General features: G+C 40.0%; 1 protein-coding gene across 1 annotated transcript; it reads left to right on the top strand.

Annotated features, from left to right (window-relative positions):
* The first annotated feature begins 1623 nt into the window (after positions 1–1623).
* Positions 1624–20617, top strand: shoc2 (SHOC2 leucine rich repeat scaffold protein). Its single transcript, XM_086120410.1, has 9 exons — positions 1624–1687; positions 10464–11508; positions 11613–11750; positions 11846–11976; positions 12822–13010; positions 13780–13902; positions 16227–16364; positions 16471–16588; positions 18627–20617. The coding sequence occupies exons 2-9, from the start codon at positions 10806–10808 to the stop codon at positions 18833–18835; spliced, it is 1749 nt and encodes a 582-aa protein (XP_085976536.1). The 5' UTR covers positions 1624–1687; positions 10464–10805; the 3' UTR covers positions 18836–20617.
* The last annotated feature ends 4089 nt before the right edge of the window (positions 20618–24706 follow it).

The following is a 24706-nucleotide window of genomic DNA, read 5'->3' on the forward strand; positions in this document are numbered from 1 at the left end:
AATATTTATCGAGAAAATTTTAGTTGCAATTCAAAAAAACAATTAACAATTTGTTGACCAGTGTTATTAGTGTTTTAATGATCATGTCCGGAAAAGTAAAAAAAAAAAATAGAACCCCCCCAACAAATCTCATAAATCTATAACTTTATGTAGCATAATAATGTTTTTATACACATTACAGTTTGTCTTTGTTCATTTTCCAGGTTATTCTGCAATTCAGACAATTTTGAGTATTTAGTAAAACGTTGTGGTCCTATATCAATCTTCACTCAACTGAAACTTGTTTGCATGTGTGTTTTTCCCCCTATGAAGTGTGCTGATCATATTTTGCTGTATTAGACTAGCGATAACGTTGAGGTCATTTGAGATAGCTGTGGTCAAAGGTTGCAGATGTGATGAGCCAACATCATAACACTGCAATCCCCATAAAATATAATTAGAAAGTGGCCATGGTTGGAACATCGGTATACAGTGTTTAAAAAAATGTTATTTTCCCTACTTTTTTCACCTCTAATATCTGAAACAAAATATCCAAGCATGAAGGTTTTGGTCAAAGATTGATCTTTTGGAAAGAGAAAAGTACAGGGTGTCCATATAGTCTTTTACATATTAACAAAGCTGTAGACGTTTTAATGTTGGTCAACAAGAGGGGACAAAGAGTGAGTGTTTACCACTGCCTAGAACTGAAAACGATCACAAAATCTAGCTGTGGTCTTTACCACAAAATGTACCCCTAAAGGTTCCGTTTTTTTATCCCTCCTTTTGCCACTGGGAAATACATGTGACGTTATGGTGAAAAAGTGTATTACAAAAGCAAAGGAATAGAAGTGTGGAAATGATTACAAATGAGGAGTCGATAATAAAGTTATTCATTTGTTTCAGTGATGTGCGGTGGGCTTCATGCCTGGTGAGGCAATGACACTCAGATTTACAAATTTACAATATAGGCTTTATAAAATTTGCAAGTTTGTCAATCTTCCTGAATCATTTCTGCTTGTATGCAGGGAAATAGATTGATCCATTTATGACAAAGGGGGATCAGTAGAAACAACCATAAGAGATTAAGCATTTTGATGTGTTTGTAAGCATGTGAATTCAGACTAAAGCAATAACAATTGCTTTGAATCAAATTTTGACTCTGGAGATAATTATTGAGTGTGTGTGTGTAGACATTTATATATATATATATATATATATATTTTTTTTAAAAAGTGGTAATCCTTTTATCTCACCAAGAGTATTCGATTTTGTTGCAGTGAACCGTTAGAAGCCATTTTTAGGAGTTTATATACCAGAACCTCATCAACACTTGAAATGCCAAATACAATGTAAATAAATAGTTGGATCACCATTGGCTACCTAACTAAATCTGATTAACATATATTTTGTTTTTATTATATTGTAAAGCGACTTCGTGGACAGTGGCCATGCACCGTGAATTTCCTCTTCTTGGAAAGCGGCAGAAAAGTTGTTTGCAGCTTGTTGTCGCGTCGTCAACCGTCGGAGCTCACTGCGCATGTCCGCCTTGCAGGAAGGCGTGGCCCGGTTGGTGTCAAATGACGCGATTGGTCCGCACGGAATGACGCATTTAGTGTCAGCGAGGGCGGGGCGGGGCGGGGAGCGGGGCACCAGTGCTGGTTGGAAAAGAGGAGGAAGCGGTGAGGATGGCGGAGTCATACCTCTGAAGGTAAAAACACTATATTATCCGATTTACGCATGCCATTTCGCCTTGTCACGCTAATCCAGATATTATGGACTGACCAGGTTTTTGCTAAAACCTACGTAACGCCCGAGTGTCATTTTAATGTAACGAGTATAAACGCACTCTTGTTCAGCTTCGGAATGGCCGCTGATTTTGGAGTGTTTTCTTTTTTTTCTTTCTTTCTTCGGCTCACATTCAATACAGGAACAGTTTGGATGCTGTAGTAAAGACGAGTCCGCGCCCTCTTTGGCGTCATTGCCTCTTGCGCCAAGATGTCGCTTGCTTCCGTGGCTCTTGGTGGTGGGTGTTTACCGATCGACCGACCTCCGTTAGCCCTGAGCTGGCCTCAGTGAAGGCTTCGCTTCTTGGTCCAAGTCGTGGCTTCGCGTCAGTCAGTCAGCCGCTCTGCTTGGGCCTACGTTGCACTCGGTCCATTTGAGAAAAAATACAATCGCTAGTAGACAGCAGCAAACACAAGACGCTTGCCATCTCACCAAATAAGTGGAAAGAACAAGAGCTTGTCTGGAAGCAGCGAACTGCAGCGGCGTGTTTCGGACTTGTTACATGTCTCGGAATTTAGTTAGCCCGAGTGGCTAACCTGCTGGCTCGCTGACGTTAGCAAGTTAGCAGTCTTCTACACTGACGTTTGCTATTGACGTTTAGCTCACTTTCTTTTATTTCCTGAATTCATGTCAGACACACATTCCATTAGTTTTCCTGAAATTGGGGTACAACTAATGTTTTGTCCTCCTCATCCAAGGAGTCAAAAGTATTCCTCTTACGCGCAACGTTGCTAAACAGTTCGTTAGACCAAGTCCACGTATAACCCCATCTAGGGAGAATTTAGAATTTACAACTCCCTGACGTCGGGTTGTGTGTGCCAGGTTTGAGACAACGTACACAATTTTTGCATTGCATGCACAGGAACTAATGGAGCTAAGGTGTCATGACTTGTGACATGCACGACCTGTGACATGCACGACAGTTTGAACTGTAATCTAACCAACTATCGAATGGTTCATCTATATCAGCAACCCAAGAAATTGATTGCATTTTCTCAGCCCTTACACTTATGCTTTATTTCATTCAAATCCTCACCATCCAGCAAGTTTACTGCATGGTGGCATATCTGATCGTCACACATTTATACGTTTATTAGTGATCATCATGTTAGATAACACTGGTCAACTGCAAATTGTAATCAGAAATGACTTGAGTTGTCTAAAGGCATTTTTGATGGTGATTTTTTTTTTAATGGCCCCAGCCTCCCTGTGTGGAGTTTGCATGTTCTCCCCGTGCCTATTTGGGATTTTCCAGGTACTCCAGTTTCCTCCCACATTCCAAAAACATGCTTGGGAGATTGATTGGGCACTCTAAATTCTCCCGAGATGCGATTGTGAGTGCTAATTGTTGTTCGTCTTTGTGTGGGCCCTGCTATTGGCTGGCAACCAGTTCAGGGTACACCCCGCGCCTACTGCCTGAAGTCAGCTGGGATAGGCTCCAGCACGTCTGAAACCCTCGTGAGGATAAAGCGGTTCAGATAATGAATGAATAATGATAATAATAAATATAATAATAATAGCAATTGTAATAATAATCGTACTACTTAGCATTTTGACAAACTGTAATTTCTGGGAACTCACATTGCTATGTGTCTTTACACTACCATTACTTTTATTAGATATTTTTAAAATCCACAAAAGCCCCATTACACGTTTTTTTTAGCTGTATTTATTAAAAAAAATATATATTTTTTGTTTTTTCTTAACAACATAAACATTTAGCTCAAAGGGTCTATTTTGTCAATGGCTTTTTAGTCAGAGTTAGACACCACATGATATCATTTCAAAATGAATCACCTATAATGATGTTTATTTGTTTGTTTTGTTTTCCAGCAGCAATTACCACTAACTGCAAAGGAGGTGCACATTTGGCATGCTGCTATGAGTTGATCGAAGCTTGAATGTTGTTCACTTGAACTTGAAACAAACCTCATTATCAAATGTGTAAAGAACAAGGGAGGGAACTGCAACAAGTTCTGTGCTGACACTAAAGAAGATAGTCTGGTAAAACACATTGAAAATATGGCATTAATTAGATGAATATTTTGGACGAGAGCAACAGTTCAAGTTAACCAAACTAAAAGAAATGCCTAAACTTAATGTATAAATGCTCAACTGTATGAGAAATACATGCTCGGAATAGACTGGTCCTTTCCATTGCAATTGAATGTCAGCCCTTGAACACCTTTTAAGCTTGGAAAATTTGGAGCTTGACCAAATCTTTCTGGAAAATGTGCTTCGGACTGTCAAATTGTGATGTCAGCATATTATGCAAGCTTTTTGCACACCTCATTGTAGACCTCCTTTCAGCCAGCATCTCAAAGGATTAATCACTCTTGTTTCGTTTTGGGTTTTTTCCAACGTGAAGAATAATGTAAAAAACACGAGATTATGCACCTGAAGTTAACACTCTGGCTCCATCCAAGTACTTTTGAGCAGCGTTATTTCAGTCTCATTTCCCTGAGCTCTGCGAATGTGCAAGTGTTGGGTCCGTTGAGTGCTGCCATTCTTTATTTGGGTAGACTTGTACTGCCTATATTTGTTCCCATTCCCGTTGGTTTGGTAGGATGCTCAGCTGGAGCCGGTATTAACCAGTTTTCTGTAAATTGTTTGTCTATTTGTGCATCCTGATATAGTATTTTTCATGTAATCGAGTGGCCAGTTCCTGTCATAACCAAGTAAATATCACTCAAAATATCTGCGAGTACAACCAATTTTCATGGAATGCACGAAAGTCCAAAGAATCTAAATAAATACATTAAGGATGTTCTTCAAGAAGCATTTAATTTTTTCGCTGATCTATAATTTTGTTAATTTTTAAAGGTCACCGAGCGACAAAATAATCCAGAGGTACAACGATATTGCCAAATGGAACAGCACTATCTTAGTTTTATACGACACAATGTAACATTCCGGGTTCCTGTGGTGGTGGTAGTGCAAAAAAAAAAAAAGATGAGGTAGAATAAGAATCCACTTCCACACAATTACTGGGATCACCCAAAAATGGCCATCATTTATTTCGACAGAAACTTTCAAAGCCTGTTTTTGTCAGCATCCAATTGTTCAAAAGTGTTCCCAAAAAGGAGAACATTAGTTACCTTGTGTTCCAAAAAGAGTTGATTGGCATAATAAAAGAAGCATTACGGGAGTGACTTAAAGGTCCTGCTTGATGACATCACTTTTAGGAGAACACAGTACGGCCAAACGGAAACGGAGATGATGTGTAAAAAAAAAAAATAAAAATACATTTTGAAGTTGTCAGTAGTCATACTCTAGTTCAGGCCAGAGGTGTCAAACTCATTTTTGTCCCGGGCCAAACTATAGTTATGATTTTCCTAATAGGGCCATTTTGACTGTGAAACCATGTAAATGTACCTCCTCAAATTACCCCATACACAAATTGACGGAGAACTAATTTTGAATTCGGCACTCAAGAATAATAGTTCATTCAACTGTTATTCAGGTTCTCATGATAAGGGGTTTGGCCTCAAAAAATGTAAACATTATTTTTTTAACCATGACAATTTGAAATTTTAGTACAGATTATGCATGGTTAGGTTTCGCAGGCCACATAAAATGATGTGGCAGGCCAGATCTGGCCTTTGGGCCTTGAGTTTGAAACCTGTGCTCTAATTAATACCAAAAAAAAGTACAGTAATCCCTCCCTTTCCATCTTGGTGGTTATGTTCCAAGAAGAGAAAATCCCCCAAATGGAAATACTGAATTTTAAACACACTAGATATGTTTTTAGAACATACATGGCACTTATTTATTTTTTATTAACACTTTCAACACATTTAAAACAGTACAAATACATTTAAGCATATATTGTTTTTTTTTAAGAAAGCGCCCCCTGAGCGGCTGCCTCTCCAGCAGCTTATCTTCTTATCTTATTGAGCAAAATCAATGGATAATCAGAACAAAACAGAAACGACAAAAAATTGGGCTATTTATGTATTGCAGATCGCTGTGGTATTATACAGTGTAAACATTCAAGTGAGCAGAATTACAGAAGACAAGGATTGCATAGGTTGGTTTGCAGATTGCAATGTCATTACTTCAGGAGTCAGATGCTGTCTGGCTAGAAGCTGTTTTTATTTTTTTCTGGCTGTGATGCTCCTGTAGTGTGTTTGAATAATGTGTGCTGTCTCCGATAATGTTTTGTGGCCTCTTTGTAGCGCGACTGTTGGGTGCAAGAGGTCTAAAAGAGCTGAATTTCCCGAACGACCATTATATCAACATCAGTTTTCATTGTTACACAATACACATGCAGGAAGCAGCTGCGGTAAACCTAACACAAGTTATAGGAGAAAATTGAGCGACATTAGTTGTAGCGGGCCTTCTGTTTCGAGTGGATAGCAAAAAGGTGAAGCTGGCATCTCAGGGTGGGGATAATGTTAGCGGTTTGGAAATAATTTCATTTGGAATGTGACAACAGTGCAACATTGACTTCTAATGTCTGTAAATGGAGCATTTGTGTTCAACTGAGATTTATTAATTTATATACTAGAGTAGTCGGTCCGTATATTGTACAACACTGAAATCATGACTTCAAATGTGTTCATGCAGCTATCTCCTAAAAGTAGAATTAAGTCGTCTGGTTTTACTTCGACAGCACTGTTTGGAATTGATTTGTTGACCACTGACGAAGGTCTTTAGTTTGCTGCTGCACTAGGTGGAATTTTATTTCCAGTATATTATTTTTTGTTTAGATTTTGTTCATTTTGGACATTATATTTAGTAGCGCTATATGTAATTTGTGTGCATCCTTATTTTGTACAGCATCACTGATGTCGCCTACTTATTTGGTTTGAACATCTGCTTCACTTGACATGGAGCCAGATATAGTGGATGAATCCTGACATGAACAGTAGATGCCTAGTAGCTGTGACACGCCATTTTGAACTGTGTGCCAAAGGTAACTCTAAGGTAGTGGGGGCAAACAGTCAGCATAGTCCATGTTTGTGCTTACAGTGCACACAGTGCACTCGTCTTCAGATCTTTTCGACAGAAACACACTTTAAAGTCCTTCTAGCTTACATTGATGCATTTTATAAGACATAGAATTTCGATTATTTAAGATGTGAATTCACTAGCAAGCATCAATTGGTAATTGTAGCCAAATAAGTCCTTCATTGTGTATCAGTTTGAAGGTCATGCGTAGCTTTTGAAAGTAGCAATTATTTTGTTACATTTTGTAGAAAAACGAAGCTGAATTTCCAAGGGAGTTGGGATGTGTAAAATGTAAGTGAAAAACAGAATAGAGTGATTTGCAAATCCTTTTCAACGTATAGTCACACGATATTGGTGTAGTATAGTTATTGTAATAATTTCTACAGTCGGCACCGCCTGTAAGGTCGGTGGGTCAGGGGGAAAAAAATCAGCCCCAAGCAAAAACCTCTAGGCTTGCAAGGGCCACATTGAAATTCTTTGATTTACAAAGTAAATGTATATGTAAATATACTGTACATATATAATTGTCATATTGAAGTTTTCATAGCCTTTGTGGTCGTCGTCTTCCCGTTTCCCCGGTTTAGAATCGTTGCCAGTATCACAATAGATTTAATTAATGCTGGACCGATGTACTTTTTTCAGGGCTGATTCAGATTATTAGTAGTTAAGGAGGCCCATAACTTATATTTCAAGCCAATATTCACTGGTAGGAAAAAAAACTGGATATTTAGCAAAATAAAAACTCCCAACACTTGATTTTTTTAAATGCCTCTAAGCACATGTTTATTCACCAGCTGTTCTGATTTACGTGTTCACACTTTTTTCTTTCTTTCAGGTCTTAGAGAAAAGACAACTTTGTTTTCAAATTCTAACAAAAAGTGTAGCGAGCTCCCAAGGCCGGCTGTGTATCTTTTAAAGTGAAATGAAAACATGTGACATCTCCTTAAAAGTTGACGAGAGTATAGTTTTCTAAAAATTCAATACAACTGAAATGTTCATCCTTCACTTGTGTTTGTGTTCAACTACCAAAAAGTGCATCTAGCCGCCGATATTAATGTCTCATCCACATGGCTGTTTCTTCTCTCCGCTGCTTTTTGTGGGTGTTGCGTCATTCTTGAGTCTCATATGCAGCCGCTGTCTCGCCATGCTGGCTTTCTGTGACAGCAGAAAAAGTGACATTTACGGCTCTAAATTTTTCAAAGACCGGACTTTCGCTTGTAATGCTTTGCCGTCAATTTTTGCACCGTGTCAATTCAGCACTTTGTATACAGCTGTGTGGTTGTTTTAAAGTACTCTCTATACATGAAAGTTTAATTGAGTTTAACGTGACAAGTTGCGTTCACACAAGACATGCAGACACAGCTACTCACTCACTTGATACTTTTATGACTATTTCCTCATCACTATTATCTGCAATTGTATTTCAAGTGATTAAACTTCTCTTCATCGCCATGTGGTTGATGTAGCACATTAGCTCCGTTTTGTCACAATGGGGGGAGCGGTGAGCTTTTTTGCCTCATGGCAAGGCAGTTTACTGTGGCAATCACAACTGCCCCTTGTGTTCATATGACATTAATGGGCTCAGTAATGTTACAAGTAGTTGTGCGGAAGATGGCCAGCTTTTTTGCTTGTAAGCTGCCGGATGGTCGTTCTTGCCCGGATGGATAGATGGTGCCGTTTTATAAAACGAAAGCACCAAGCACCATGGATGAGTTGACCTTGAATTCTCTCGCAGCTGCTCGAATACTATGGTCCTCCGCTGAACTGATAGCTTGCAGTTTCAACTGTGCCTCGTAAGCATGTCTTTCCGTAGGTACCATTTTCGGGGCATTTACTATTTATTTCCCCAAAAGCTTCTCTTGAACAATGATGAGGATACAGTACAGCCAATGATGGCTTGATGCTTTTTCCTCCTAGGGGGAGAACGGGCATTGGTTGAAAAGAACATTGACATGATTTGTTTATTTCATCTTGTCTCCCAAAAAAAAAGATGAAAAGAATCTAATAGTACTTGTATGCTACGTGTAATGTCAAAGCATGTTCTCATGCAAGGACACGCAACGCACGACCATAAAAGGAAGTTTCGTGTTCAGTTTGGATTAGATGACAATGGAGGGAGGATCTGGCATTTCTCATTTTATGGTCAGAATTCTTTTACACAGCCCACAGTTTATGTTTGTCCTTTGATTTAGGATTTCATGTTTGATTTCGGGAAGGGTCTGTCAAACTCTAGGCCATGTAAGGGGTGCAGTGATTTTTCCCGAAAGGTCATATGACCTTGTTGTGGAGACTCGATGCTTTGAAAGCCACTTCTAAAGACGAGTCTCAGCAGTGCTAACCTTTTCATTTACTTCTGATCCTCATCCAAACACGTCTCTCTTTGCTGTGGCCGAGCATGTGTGAAGCCGCTTTATACACTCACTGAGACTTAACGGACACGGTCGACCACAAACCGCACCACTTTATGTTAAAGATTTAAAGACGCAAGACATAAATAGCCCAATGATTCCTGCAGGTACTGACAATTAGGAACAGCTAAATAGCAGAATGCAAGTCGAGGTGGGGCTGGCGGCATCTGTCATGTCAACACCCGCTGGTCTGCTTATTTAGTCGCAGAAAGTTGGTGTGAGGTTAGGTGCGTTACATTCAACAGATTAGCTGTGATTGGTCAACTTCCCATTTGTGTTCCGTACTCAGGGGTACTCACTGACACCTCACCACACTTGTTTTGAAGTGTTTTTGTTTCATATTTTTATGAAATACAAAACGATTGTCCAAATATAGGCGTCCCAATGCCGTTTGTCAAAGATTGGGGGACTTGAGTTACATGACTTGGACTCGAGTCGACTAATTCATTTCATTGAATGTTTTGCGACTTAGAAAAACCTTTGACTTGAATTCCATGACTCGACCAGCCGATTTTTGTGTTGTGCATGTCACCAATCCTGCAACCGTGGCAACGACAACCAGCAGTCTGCCCCGACCACAGACAAGAGTTGTTGCTGACCGATTGAACAATTCTCACCAAAGATGAATATATTTGGATGTAAGGATTATCGGTTTGACGCAACCCGGGAAAGATAATAGCAACATGCAAGGTTTGAAACTTGAAGATAATCGAGAAAATATCTGTGGCGTTTACTTTCATCTGTCAGACGCAGCTAAGACAGCGGTGTGAACTGTGCAGCTAACCTAGCTCACTGGTTAAACATGAAGTAAACTTGATGTTGCTCGTGCATTGACATGACAACAAAGTAACAAATTAGACACCATGGCGAGTGTAAGCGAAACCTATACAGTAGAAAAATTATTGAACCAGATACATCTATGTAGGGGAGGGTTGCGAAGACGGTGCTTTTTTTGACTGCCGAGCACCCCATCACATCAATTTAAAAAAAATATGTACCTGGGATTGAATGTCTGGATTCATAAAGTTTTTGGCAGTGAGGGAGTTTTAAAAGGAAAAGTGATGTCACACACCGTCTTTGCTTTCAGTCGACTTCAATGTTTTGTGTCTTCTTTAAACTGTCATTCTGTTGCGGTGCACACTGGTTGGGACTATTAATCTGTGCTCTCAAAATTGATTTGGACAAGTAATAACTGTTATGTTTTATCAATAATCCATAAACTATTTGATGCCTAGTTTGAACTGTTGAACAGCGAAAGCTCCAAATCACTGTAAGTTGTTGTATTTAAAACTGTTAAAATGTAAAAAAATTCTTTTTTAAAATTTCTTTCTTCAACAGGGGGATTCTAAAGACTTCGCTGACCCTTTGAGCCTGAAAGAATTCCACAAGGTTTCCCTAAAAGTCCCCATGATTGTATGCAGCTTCAACGCTTAAGAATGTATTCCACGAATGCCACAGTCCAGATTCAACGGATTTTTTACTCACTGGCATTTTAACCAAAAACATTTTTAAAGTATTACAAAAAACTTCTTTTCCCAAGGCAAATCACAAGTGTGCGTGGTCCTGCACAGTGATGTTTTCTTTCAAAGCCCGCTCAGCTGTCCGCATCCCTTTTTCCCTAAATAAGTAACCCGACAAAAACCTCATGAGCAACTCTGGAGGACACCCGATAACGTCGACATGAGTAGTACTTTAGGCAAAGAAAAAGATTCAAAAGAAAAGGACCCTAAAAGTGGTTCGGGAGGCAAAGAAAGGGAAAAGGAGGCTAAGGCTCTGGCAGGTCTAGTTAAGGATGGGGGTAAAGAAACCAAGACCAAAGGGAAAGAAACCAAAGAAGGTAAGAAGGACACTAGCAGCTCGACACCGGGTGTTGCCTTCTCAGTTGACAATACCATAAAGCGGCCAAACCCAGCACCAGGTACGCGCAAGAAATCCAGCAATGCCGAGGTGATTAAGGAGCTTAACAAGTGCCGGGAGGAAAATTCCATGAGACTGGATCTCTCGAAACGGTCTATTCACATGTTGCCCACCTCCATCAAGGAGCTGACACAGCTGGCTGAACTCTACCTATACAGCAACAAACTGCAGAGCCTACCACCCGAAGTGGGTTGCCTCTCAGGCCTGCTCACGTTGGCCTTGAGCGAGAACTCCTTGACCAGTTTGCCCGACTCACTGGACTCCCTTAAGAAGCTCCGCATGCTTGATCTCCGGCACAACAAGCTGAGGGAGATCCCGCCCGTCGTCTACCGACTGACATCGCTGGCCACACTCTACCTACGTTTCAACCGCATCACCACAGTGGAGAAAGACATCCGGAACCTTTCCAAGCTCACAATGCTCAGCATCCGGGAGAACAAGATCAAGCAGCTTCCCGCAGAAATAGGTGGGTGAAACGAGCGAGTGTGTCCCATATGGTAGTGTCATTTAGCAATTTTTTTCCCCCCTCTACTTAAAGCATGGCCGGTGATCCTATTTATGGTTTTCCAGGGGAACTTCGCATCCTCATTACTTTGGATGTCGCCCATAATCAGTTGGAGCACTTACCAAAGGAGATTGGGAATTGCACACAAATTACCAACCTAGATTTGCAGCACAATGAGCTCTTAGACCTCCCGGAGACTATAGGTATGCCATTTACGTTGTGCTTTTTCCATCTCGAAAGCAGCATTGAATTATGTGTATTGTTGATAGGAAATAATTTTGCAAATCTTATATTTCAGGAAACCTTGCCAGCATAAACCGTTTGGGTCTTAGATACAACAGATTGTCAGCCATCCCCAGATCATTAGCCAAATGTCGAGAACTGGAAGAGCTAAATCTTGAAAACAATAACATTTCAGTGTTACCAGAGGTAAGTAAAAACCGTAACTCGGTCAAAAATAATGCTTTGTGCCCCAATATCAATATCTCTATCTTATCTATCGAGTTCACTCTATCGCTAGCGTGCTCACCTGCTCTATCGCAAGTATGCTCGCTCGCTCTATCGCTATCGCGCTTGCTCTATCGTTATCACATTCGCTCTATCGCGATCTCGCTTGCTCTATCGCTATTGCGCTCGCTCTCTTTGAATCGCTTTCTCTCTCGTGCTTTCTATTTCTCTCTCTTGCTCTCATCTCTCTCTCTCTCGTTGGTTAGTTGCCAATTTAAAATAAGAAAAACAATTACGAGATATTGATTAAAGATAAGATAAAACAAAACTATCCACAGGAAAAATAATAGTAAAAGTAATTTGCAAAGAATGTCCACTGTTTGTGTGCACTGTCATGTAGTGTGATATTCAATATTGTTTACGCCCATGTTCCTATAGTAGTGTCGGAAATGCTCATTTTGGGAAGATGCTACCCCAAAGCAGTATCGTTGATGTAGTTACATGAACCTTAATTTATTGTTCATGCAGTGTAAGTGTAGCGAATTCATACTTCAACCATTTTAGGACGACTGCATCTTTTTAGTGGACTCATTATTGCCATTTTAGATTTCTTTCGTTTTTCCTTCGGACTTGCGTGCTTTCTTTTGGACAGCAAAGATATCAAGTATTGCTGCTGGGAAGGCAAAACCTGTTTTTTGCTGAAACACTCAAGGCTCAAGAAGTGTGTTTCAAAGGCTGTCCCGTTAAAATCGAAGCTGACTTTGTTTCCCACAGTTTCTGTCTGATCGTATTTAGCTTCTGTTGTGCCTCTGTTTGTTATTAAACAGGGTCTCCTGTCAAGTTTGGTTAACCTGACCAGCCTGACGCTAGCAAGGAACTGCTTCCAGTCATACCCTGTGGGTGGGCCATCCCAGTTCTCAACCATCTACTCGCTCAACATGGAGCACAACCGCATTAACAAGATCCCTTTTGGAATCTTCATCAGGGCCAAAGTTTTAAGCAAGCTTAACATGAAGGTACATGTTTGGTCTGGAATAAATTGCCTTTCGCTTCATGTACCTTCAGCCCATCGTGCCTGACGCTGTGTTACATCTTCCAGATATAGTAGGGAATGTCTTCTCCAAGATCTATTGCTCTTTTTAGTTTTTTTTTCCATGTTCGAAATTCATAAAACATAATTGATTCATTTGGACCTTAAATAACGAAAGAAAAAAAATCACACTCATAAAGATCATTTTGATATGTTTATGACATAAAATGTGTGAAATCCGAATCTAGTGGAAAATCCCCAGTCTTTCAATATTTTGTGGGCTTGGTTACATGTCAAAACAGCATTACTCTACTGTCACCGCTCATAAATGTCAGTGTAATCACAGTTAATCACAACCAGCGCTAAAGATACTGTATATCGTTAACTCTTCACTCTCTTCAAAGAAGAGTGAGATTTAATTTAAATATCCCATTGTGAAATGTGGTAGCAGTGTGATCTATAAAACGTGCAAACGCAAGGTTTCAATGTATGTTCTGTATAAATTTCCCTCACATTTTTTCTAACTTGTGTGAACAGTAATCCTACTCAAGTCTAAATTGGCCCAAATCTGAAACATTGTTTACAGATCCATCGGCACTGGGTGCCATTTGAGTTTGAATAAATCTGTAAGAATTGATTCTGGATTGAGTTAACACAGTTTGCCCAGTGGGCTGGTTTGCTCAGCTGCCTGAACGGATTCTTTTATTGAGTTGTCTCACATTTGGCTTCTAAATGCATGGCATTGTCTTCCTCAGGACAACCAGCTAAATTCTTTGCCGTTGGACTTTGGCACATGGACCAGCATGGTGGAACTTAATTTAGCCACCAATCAGCTGACAAAGATATCAGAAGATGTCTGCGGTCTGGTGTCTCTCGAGGTGAGCCTTTGATGATTTTCACACAAGATGACATGTACTGGATCTCAGGGCTGTTCGGTTTGTGTAGTTCAAATCTTTGTCATGCGTCCTACTTTCTGTTGGCATGTCAGACATTTTGCATTATGCTATCGGGATTAAGGGAGCTACATTTGTTGTTTAATTCTCATTTGGATTACACATCAATTTTATACTAAACTACAACGAGGGGTTTGTTTGTTTGTTTATTGAACATAAAACATATATACAGTAATAATTTGACAGAAAATAAGGTAGATAAAAAAAGTAAAAAGAAAGAAATCAATCTTCATTCAACACAGTTATTATGTTCAAGGGAGTAGGAAGAAGTAAAAAACTTATCTAGTCCTACCCCGTTATGTGATTGTATCTAATAAATCATTTTTATATCAATCAGAAAAGAAAAAAGTAAGAAGAAAGAAGTCTCCATTAAGGCTCATACTTTACCCTTAACCGTGATATTTTTACAACTTTTGGTTTGTATCGGGATTATATACTTCCACACCCTGACACTCTTGTGTCAATTTTCTCTTGTATTCATAATGGATATTTATATACCTTTCTCTATTTATCAACTTAGTTCTGATTTATCATTATATTTAATGTTTTGAATTTATCATTTTAACTCTGATTGATGTAGGTTGTTTGTACTATTTTTTTGAATTTGTTTTTGAACTCAGCAAGCGATTTACTCATTTTCAGGTCCGTTTCGAGATTATTCCACAGATTAACACCTTTGATAGATACACTTCTTTGCTTGATGTTTGTTCTTGTTTTGAGTTTTTTGAATAAGTTGGTACCTCTTAAATCATAGCTGCTTTCTCGAATTTCGAAAAACTTCTGAATGTTTTGGCAGAGCAGGTTATTGTGTGCTTTGTACATTAATTGGGTGATTTTAAAGTCAACCAGGTCATAAAATTTCATCGTATTTAATTAGATAAATAGTGGATTTGTGGGTTCCGTATATTTTGATCTATTAATAATTCGAATTGCTTTTTTTTGTAGGTTGAGAATAGGGAGTGTGTTTGTTTTGCAGGCATTTCCCCATATTTCCACACAGTAGGTCATATATGGTAATAATAATGAAGTGTATAATGTGTACAAAGATCTCTTATTTAGCACTTCCTTGGTTTTGTAGAGGATCCCTACGGTTTTGGCTATTTGGTGACAAATAAACAGCTTGAAGCAACACAATTTGACTCTTTAGTGAATTGTTTGCAACTGGCGAATTTACTTAGCGACTCTGGGGGGGAAAAAATTTGGTTCCAGCCGGTGTATGCAATAAATTTTGTAGAGTACATTTGACTCTGAAGAGACCATTTTTGGTCAAAGTCTAAACGGAGTAAAATTTACAGCTGGAAGATAGTGAATTTGACTCAAGGTGTAGTGGATTATCTTTTAATTTACAGATGTCAAACTCAAGGCCCGGGGGCCAAACGTGGCCCACCACATCATTTTTTGTGGCCCACAAAAGCAAATCAAACATGTCAACTTCCATGATGCTTACTAAAATCTCTACCAAAATGTACAGTTCTCATATTTAATAAATTAGAGACATTGTAAGCATTTTCTTGTGACCAAACTCCTCATTACAGTGACCTAAACAATAGTTGAATAAACCGTTATTGTTGACTTTTTTGATATGGTTTCAGTCATAACGGCCCTCCAAAGGAAACGGTAACAAATTGTGGCCCACGACAAAAATTTGTTTGACACCCCTGTTTTAGTTGATGAGAACATGAGTTACTCACCCACATTTTACACAGACGAGAACCTCATGCACTCTGATTGAACAGATTTTGATCTACAGTATTCTGAAGATTTACTCCCACACAGGTGGCCGCAGGAGACAATTGTACTCTAAAATACAATACAATACATGCTGATTTATATAGCGCTTTCACAACAGCGGCAGCTGTAACAAAGCGCTTAACAAAACAGTTAACATAAAGTAAAATAATAAACAAAACACATAACATAAAACACGGACAGTCGTGCAGTCCTAAAAATGTATAAATACAACTCAATTGCAAATGTTCTGACTGTTTACCAATTGATCGACCAATTTTTCTGTCTCGCTTCTTTAAAGGGATGTACTGTAGTACTATTTTAGTAAGAGATTAAGATATCCTTTATTTGTCCCGCAATGGGGAAATTTACAGTCAGAGTTCAGAAAGGAAACCACGGGTATACCGTGCAACCTTCTCAGGTACCCTTGAAGTTAAATGAGACCATGTGGCGTTAATCTGCCCTTTCCATGTTTAAATGGCATTTGGCATTTCATTTTTTTTTCTTTGTCTTGTTCACAGGTGTTAATTTTGTCCAATAACCTTCTGAAGAAGTTACCGCATGGTATCGGCAATTTGAGAAAGCTTCGGGAGCTTGACTTGGAGGAAAACAAGTTGGAATGTCTCCCCAATGAAATAGCATATCTCAAGGATTTACAGGCAAGTTTTGCAAACAAGTTCTGTTTGAGTCGCAAAGTCTTGAAAGCTCCAAGACTTTGTCCAGTCTTTTCTACGCTGTGACCTTCTTGCCCTCTGAATTCATTAGAAGTTGGTGTTGACAAATAACCAGCTGACAACATTACCCAGAGGCATCGGCCACCTCACCAACCTGACTCATCTGGGCTTGGGGGAGAACCTGCTGCAACATCTCCCCGAGGAGATTGGTAAATACTTCATTTTCTTACTTGTGTTTACTGGTTGCCGCTCCACCCAACTTTTTTTGCCACGTTGTAGATGTCACTCTTGACAATCTTGTGATCCATGAGGGTTTAAGAGCTTAAGAGTCCCCAATTTATCCCATGTTTGAACCCCACCCCCCACGGGTTGATTGGATGTGGCGAGGCAGGTTACTGCTGAGTATGAGCTAAACAAAGATTTCCAAGGGGGATGAAGCAGCCATAGGTGGTAGTTTTGTAGGCTTATGGTGGGCCTATGAGTGGCTTAAGGTAGACGACTTGGCTAAGAGACATTTCTGTCTATTTGAGGTCAGTGGACTTACTCTGGCCATGTCTGTTTTGTTGTTGTGGATTCATGTTAGTTAGTTAGTTTGTTTGTTTTGTCATTTTTAAATGCAATTTGCATCATCACTCACAGAAACTCTGCTGTCGTGGCCGGGTCTCGGTCTCCATTAACCGCGATAAGTGAGGGAACACTGTCTAATGTTTCGTGTCACTTTCGGAACATAGCATGGGTTTACGCAGGCAGAAGGCAAAGTGCTTGTGGAAACGGAAACGGGGCACTGAATAAACTTGTCTAACTTGGGCAACAATACCTGGACAATAAAAAAATAACAGCAGAATTTATTAATCTGTATTCAGTGGAGGTGGACGGTTTGGCGGGTGTTTTGATTTTGTGGGCATGATTTTCCGTTCGGTTTAGTGCGCGTTAACTGTTTGCAACATCAGTGACATCTTGAAGCAGTCGGACATTTGACCCATTGTGGCAGTCCGAGGTTAAAAGTAGGTTTCATTCCGGCTGCAAGGAAGGAGATGCTACTAGCTCTACCATGCATGAGACAAATGCTAAAAACAAGTCGAGGTGCGTCTGCAAAATGGTCCTTTTCATCTAACTTGATAAGCAAAAATCTTCAGTGTCACTGTCAAGCTGCTTAAAGTGGAGGTCAGCCTAAAAAAATCATTACAATATGTTCTTTGCACCTCCACTAGTCTAAACACCCGTTTTTAGCTATCTCAGGGGGCAGCCATTTTGCCACTTTGTGTTGACTGAAAATGACATCACATTTGCCTCAGGGCTCAGGTAACGGCCAAGCACGACGCACCGGTTTTCTGCAGCTGAGCCATGCTTGACATTATTGTATTTACACCAATCATATGTTTGAGAATTATTTTTATCAGACTAACTAATTTTCCCAGAAGTGTTTGGGAGATTTTAGCTGTGTTTTATTTCCGTTGTAAGGTAAGGCTTCTCTGCTGCTACCCAAAGCCCATACAACATTTTCTGTCGAGAGGCTAAAATTCCAAGGATTTCAGAGAATTTTAAATGAAAAATCAAACTGATTCATCGATTCTCTCAAATAATCCTCGATTAATTCGAGAATTATTTGTCCAGGAATCAATTAATTATTGCACCTCAAAATTAATGCCTTTTAAATTTGAACAATAAAATGACCATGACTTACTGAAAGATGTGATCAGAAAAATGTCACAAAGAGTCTACCAGAACATCTGAAATTTATTTCGGATTAATCAGAGGCATTTTTCAATGGCGACAGGTGTGTGCTGACTTATGTTTACCATGAGTTGAACACAGCCACATCCCCAGAGGGTAAGAGGGTGTCCATATCTTTATGTAACCACATTGTCTGAGTTGTCTTTTTCTTCCCCTCAAAAAAAAAAATAATAAAAAAAATAAATAAAAAATCAATTGAGTTGTACACATTTCGGTCAAATTAATGGTGGGGGGGAAAACCGGCATTTGAAAAGGGATCTTTTTATTTATTTTTTGTTTTTTTAAACATCGACTGAATATGCAGGGGGGAAAAACATGGCTTCTTAGGAACTGCCAGCGTGTAATGACAAGAAGTGGTCCAGAGCCTTTTCACCGTGGAAGTCGATACCTATTTTTATTCCTGTGTGTTAATTATTAGCACCACTCTGTGGTATATTTGTTTCATTTTTCCTGGATCATTGCAGAGAGACGCTCCATGTTCACATGCATGCTTACACTCGTCTCCCTCCTTAGGCACACTGGAGAACCTGGAGGAATTGTACCTCAACGACAACCCCAACCTGCACAGCCTGCCCTTTGAGCTGGCCCTGTGCAGCAAGCTGTCCATTATGAGCATTGAAAACTGTCCCCTCAGCCACCTGCCGCCCCAGATTGTGGCCGGAGGGCCTTCCTTCATCATCCAGTTCCTCAAGATGCAGGGACCATACCGTGCCATGGTCTGAGGACAGAGCCCAACCTCATGCCTGCCTGCCCACCCCATTCCGTGTATCATACACTGTAAAAGAAGTCAGCCGCACCCCAGCATCAGTGTCGGGGACAAAGCGGAGGAGATGGACGCAAAAGAGACTTTCTCTCACCGTCTTTGGGCAGACAAAAGGAGACACATGGGAGACTCTGATTTGCTCCACTTAATTCAAGTCATTCTTGGACCCCGTCACTCACGCTCATCTTCCCATTCCAAATCGTACAGGAGGAAAATATTCCCATCTCTTTGCCAAAACTGAAGATACAGTACATGAATTTCTATATTGAGTAACTGTGAGCTAAGTGGCAAGTCTTTTAACCATATAAAGCGTGCTCCCATTGCCAATGTATTTACAGTAATTCCAAGCATCTTCTATGTGAGCGAGGATGCGGCTATATGCAAATACAAACAAAACAAGTCTTTGGATCGTCACATTTACTGCTGCTGCCATAAGTTAAAGGTGTCCTATTTCTTTTGATATTTTCACTTTCGACATCAACCTCGCTCTCTTGAGATGATTACTTGTGTTACTTCTTGACCACAGAGAACAAAGGTCTAATGATGGTGTGTTTATACTTTTTTTTTGTACTTGCTTTTTCTTGTTTTGTGTTTTGTTTGTTTGGGGTTTTTTTACAACTTTTTTTTTTTAAACTGTGCCTATGTTTAGAGTGATCCAGTGGTTCATTTCTAAACACTATTGTCCATGAGAATACAAAGATGTAAATTATTTCAAAAATGTTCTTTTCATTACTGCTGTTTTTACTTTTGTGTAGCTGTTGGATGAATCGATTGCAGCGTTATCATCAATTATGAAATAGGGCAGTTGGAGTTTTTTTTAAATGTTATTTTAAGAAATAGCAGCAGTAGTTGTCAAATGTATAGCTAGTAATGTATACATATGATAAATACCAATCAAAAAAGCAAGTTGGACTTTTTTTTCGGTGTGGGTGGTGCTGTGTGACTCCACCCCCATCTGTTGTTGTGTGATAAAAAGAAACAGGTGATGGGAAAAATGATGGGAGATGTTTTTATATAATGTATACAAATTCTGATTGTTGCCTTGAGTGCAATTTTAGTTTTGTTTACTTGTTTAATATTCTCTTCAGTGTTGGGCTGCATAGCTATCATCCACTCAATCATTGACCAACATATCAAACATTTTTAAAGGACTTCACTTGGCGAGTGCATCAGAGCCTCAAAAAAAAAAAGTTTGATAAAACATTGGCAGGTTATCCCTTGACATATTTTTTATATTAATATCCTTAATTTGTGTCATAAAAAAAGTTCCCGTCTAATTTAATTCGTTTTTAATATGATATTTTGTCCCACACTGTCCCAGTAATGCTGCTGCTCTTATGCACTTTTTGGAATAAAAACATTGGCATCCTCTGTTTAACACAAAACACAGTAGCCTCTCATCGGTTATTTTTCAATGGGGGCATTTTCTTTCATTAAGAAGTAATTGATCTGTAAGTTTATCTTGTAAGTTTGCATCACCTGGAAAGAATTGAGTTTTGCAGGCTGAGAGTAAGAGTTGACTTTCTTTTGAGGAGGTTTTATCCTGTCAATGTTAAAAGGAACTTACTCTTGTGAACAGTAAAAGTTTGCATATCCTGCTTCTTTCTTCATGGCAAGTGAAATGACCTGTTCTGCTCAGCGTTTTTGTTTTTTTATCATTGAATGTTTTTTTTTTCTAAATGTGTATTCACTTAGTATTATTTCAAGTGACTGTACATTAAAAAAATGCCAACAATGGAAATCAATCTTAATAATTTTGTACATGTATTACATCCTAGCACTGCACGGAATTTTCCACAGCTCTTCAACCAAGTTCAAATGAGTGGTTGGACTCCTCCCGTCTGAAGAACCATCTTGATGTGTTACCTCCAAGGGCACCAACAGAGATGGTCACCACGTCGTGAAGATGATGCACCACTGCCACAAAACTATATCAGCAGATGAGGTGCGGAAGTAATCCTGTAATAATGCACTCTGGCACTTAATTTGACGTCAGGCTGTGTGATTTAGAACTTGCAGCAAAGCAAAACACAGTCAGATCCATAAATATTTGGATATTGGCGCAAGTTTCAGCATCCCAGCTATGTACTACTCTACAATGGATTTGAAATGAAGAAAAAGGCTTTCACAATAGTTAGCCAGATCAAGAACATTTTCTTGGAGGTGGGTGTATCTGTCGAGTCAAGTCAAGTCAACAGTATTTATAGAGCACTTTCAAACAGCCATCGCTGCATACAAAGTGCTGTACATGGAGCAATTTAACATGCACAATAAACAGTAAGACAAATCGGTAATAAAGGCGGTAGAAAGCACCAAACAGTAAAACCAAGAACAAATCTAAGTCATGCTGAGTCGAATGCCAAAGAATACAAGTGAGTTTTGAGGAGGGTTTTGAAGATGGGCAGCGAGGAGGCTTGCCGAATGTTTAGTGGGAGGTCATTCCAGAGAGAGGGACCAGCAACAGAAAAGGCTCGATCCCCTCTGAGCCTCAGTTTAGTTCTTGGTACTTCTAATAAAGTCTGGTCCACAGACCTGAGGCGCCGGGCAGGTGTGTAGGGGCGGATGAGCTCAGAGAGGTAAGGTGGCGCGAGATTATTCAGAGATTTGAAAACAAATAAGAGGATCTTGAAAATAAAGCCAGTGAAGGGATGCCAGAGTAGGAGTTATGTGCTCCCTCTTACGAGTACCAGTCAAGAGTGACACGCTGAGCAGTGTGTCCAAGTCAACAATTAAGAGACACCTTCACCAGAGGAAATACACCATTTGTGTATCCACGATGTGTAGATAATGTGAAAAATGCCCTCAAGTTCTTTTGTGAGACAGCTATTAGATTTGCGGCAAGCTAGCTGCATGTGGCCCAGTTTTACATTCCATCCCTGGTTGTTGCCTGGGTGTGAACGTGCAGAGAAAATGTGTGAAGTGAGAAGACAAAGACATTTGGACCACCGCGTGCCCATCACATCCCCAATTTGTAGTTTCCGTTCAACATATACTGTAATTCCCTTTGAGGACAGCTGTGTTGGAATCCGTCACTGTTTAGGATGCTGAATAATAACGAACATTACAGGCCATTTGTCCTCACCCTGCTATTGAGAATGCAGGAATGCTGGAGATATAACAGATTTTTTATTTTTTTACCGCGTGCATATGAAGCAGGCTTCTCGCACATGGACCACTTTAGTTTTAGCGGCCATCTGTTATGTCTGAAAACGTTCCACTTTTCCATGTCAAATCATTGTGTAATGATACTGCTAATCCTTGTTCTGTACATTGACAGGATGTCTTAATTGTCTTTATTTTGTGATTGGTATGCTGTTCATGGAGGTTACTTGATAAACAACTACCTGTTGTCCATTTACATCCTCTTTCCTTAGTTGGCGTTCCTCCTCTTTAGTGTTTTGCTGTTACTGATCAATCCATCCATCCATCTATTTTTTTTTTCCATAATCCTTGTAAATTGTCCCCAATCAAGGTCGCAATGTCAGCTGGAGCCTGTCAGCTAACACCGACTAAAAGGTATGTGCCACGATGGACTGGTCACAGCCAATCATATACAGACCGACTAACATTCACATCACCTTGTCACCTATGGTCAAGCTAGAGTCTTAAATGAACCTAACATGCATGTTTTTGGAATTTAGGAGAAAGCCAGAGTACGCAGAGAAACCCCACCTGAGCAAGGGGAGAGCATACAAACTCCACACAGAAAGACTAGTGCAAAGATTCTAACCCCATCCCTAAGAGCTGAGGCAGACTAGGTAACAACTTTTCCAAAATTGGGACTAAAAGTCAAAATTGACTACACACAGGGGTGTCAAACTCATTTTTGCTACGGGCCACACTTTGATTCTGGATTGATTGCAAAATTTTAATGTTATTAGAAGTCAAACAGACAATTAGCAAGTTTTGGTATTTTAGCAAATTGATCCACGTAATTTGCGTTGGCGGGCCAGATGTGGCCCCCGGGCCTCGAGTTTCACACCAGTGGACTAGAACGACTTGCACAGATTTTATCATAATAAAAGAAAAAGTGGCCAATGAAATTTCCAACATACGTCACATTTTATGTGTTCTTTTAAACGACTTGATGTGACTTGTAAGAACACTGTCAGTTGCTCATACTGTATGTGTAATGATGCATTTGTGCCCTCCTGTACATACTGACCATACAATGGCCCCTTCCCAATATGTCATTTATCGTTACAGATGGCAGGGGAGAAGCCTGGTGTTCTTGGATCATAACCAGCAAGTGTCAGCAGGCATTACAGAGTGGTGACAAAACTGTCGTTTACAGTAATTTCATTTTAGAAACACAAGAAGAAATACTGGCCCTACTCGTCGTGGTTCTTTGGAGCTGCATTCACTTTTTTCCAGCATGCCTGGAGGTCAGTAGAGGGGAAAAACAACTTCTATTAACGCCCCAGACACACGCACACGAAATCCAAAATAGGAAACCACTATTGCAAATTTAAAACACAAAAATCAAAACTAAAACTAACCTTGAATGTCTGTCTACAACAATTGACATTTAAGATTACTGCATTTAGTTACAAAATGCTCAAGATGGCGGGGAGATAGAAGATTCCATCTGTGCCTTCAAAAATATCTTCAAGAATGAAGATTCAAATAAACAAACGACTGACACATGATTTACGATGTTTCAAGTTAAATTACAGTTCAACGTATTCAGAAAGTCTGTGTCCTGTGAGGTGAATTCATGCCCCTGTACAACGCTACCCCCTGCTGGTCAATTTAAGAACTCATTAAATAATAAAAATACATTTCCCCACAGATTGCTGATGGAGATGACGCTGCCGAGAAGGCACTTGGAGGAGACGACAGATGTCACTGTAGCACTTCATCTCTACCTCCATGCATCAACCAGCGTCACAGCTCCACCGACGTTTAGCCCCAAAAAGGCGAGTACACATCGGTTTGAAGACACTGCAATTAAACTGACATGTGCGTAACAACCCCCACACGCCACCACACACACTCACACACACACACACACACACACACACACACACACACACACACACACACACATACACACACGCACACACCTAAATCCTGGAGCATCTAATTCATTTTCAATAGCGCTTATCATTATTAGGGTCACTCATGGTTGAGTTGTCTTTGGACGAGAGGCAGAGTGCCCCCTGGATTGGTCATCACCCAATTAGGGAACATAAACTACAGTAGTTGTTGACGCTCCCTGGTTCACGGTCCTCCATGTTGCTGCTTACCCTGTTTTCCCCTACCTTATAGGCCATCAGAAAAAGTAATGCTCAAGTGCAATAACAAATTATTTGAACTTCAACACATACCACCAATGGCACTGGAGACCAGGTAAACTCCACACATGGAAACTCCACAATTACGTGAGATATGAACCCAGAGCCTCTTGACTGTGAGACAACTGTGCGAACAATCTGAACCCATGCAAAACGAACTAAATCCACCTATGTCAAATCATATTCGCTGCATTCCATTGAGTGCTCTTAACCCCATCAGGCCTCTTGTCACACAGAACTGTCATGGTCAGATGTATCCTCTGGGCACACACCGCTGAATTGCACACACTAGCGTGTGCGATGATCTACTCCCACCCAAGTCAAACGATGCACCTTTAATTTTCTCAGTGAGCGCGTAAAGGCTTGCTTTCGAAAGAAACGTTTCCCTTGAAAGAGATAACGGCGCTCTATCATGAAGGACGAGAAAACTAACTGGAAATATATTAAACATGCATTAGCTGATCCGCAACCGTCAGTATTTATACGCGTCCTGAAAGAACATGCTGCAATGGGTTTTAGTTCTGTGCCAATTT

Source organism: Hippocampus guttulatus, chromosome 9, assembly GCF_054856545.1.
Source record: "Hippocampus guttulatus isolate MCC_2025c chromosome 9, RoL_Hgut_1.0, whole genome shotgun sequence".
Lineage (NCBI taxonomy): Eukaryota > Metazoa > Chordata > Actinopteri > Syngnathiformes > Syngnathidae > Hippocampus > Hippocampus guttulatus.

Excerpts from the sequence above, each read along its gene's own strand:
- shoc2 (XM_086120410.1), top strand. The coding sequence starts at position 10,806 with ATGAGTAGTACTTTAGGCAAAGAAAAAGATTCAAAAGAAAAGGACCCT. Across the intron at positions 13,011-13,779 it reads TAAGCAAGCTTAACATGAAG|GACAACCAGCTAAATTCTTT; the intron begins GTACATGTTTGG and ends TGTCTTCCTCAG. Across the intron at positions 16,365-16,470 it reads CATATCTCAAGGATTTACAG|AAGTTGGTGTTGACAAATAA; the intron begins GCAAGTTTTGCA and ends TGAATTCATTAG.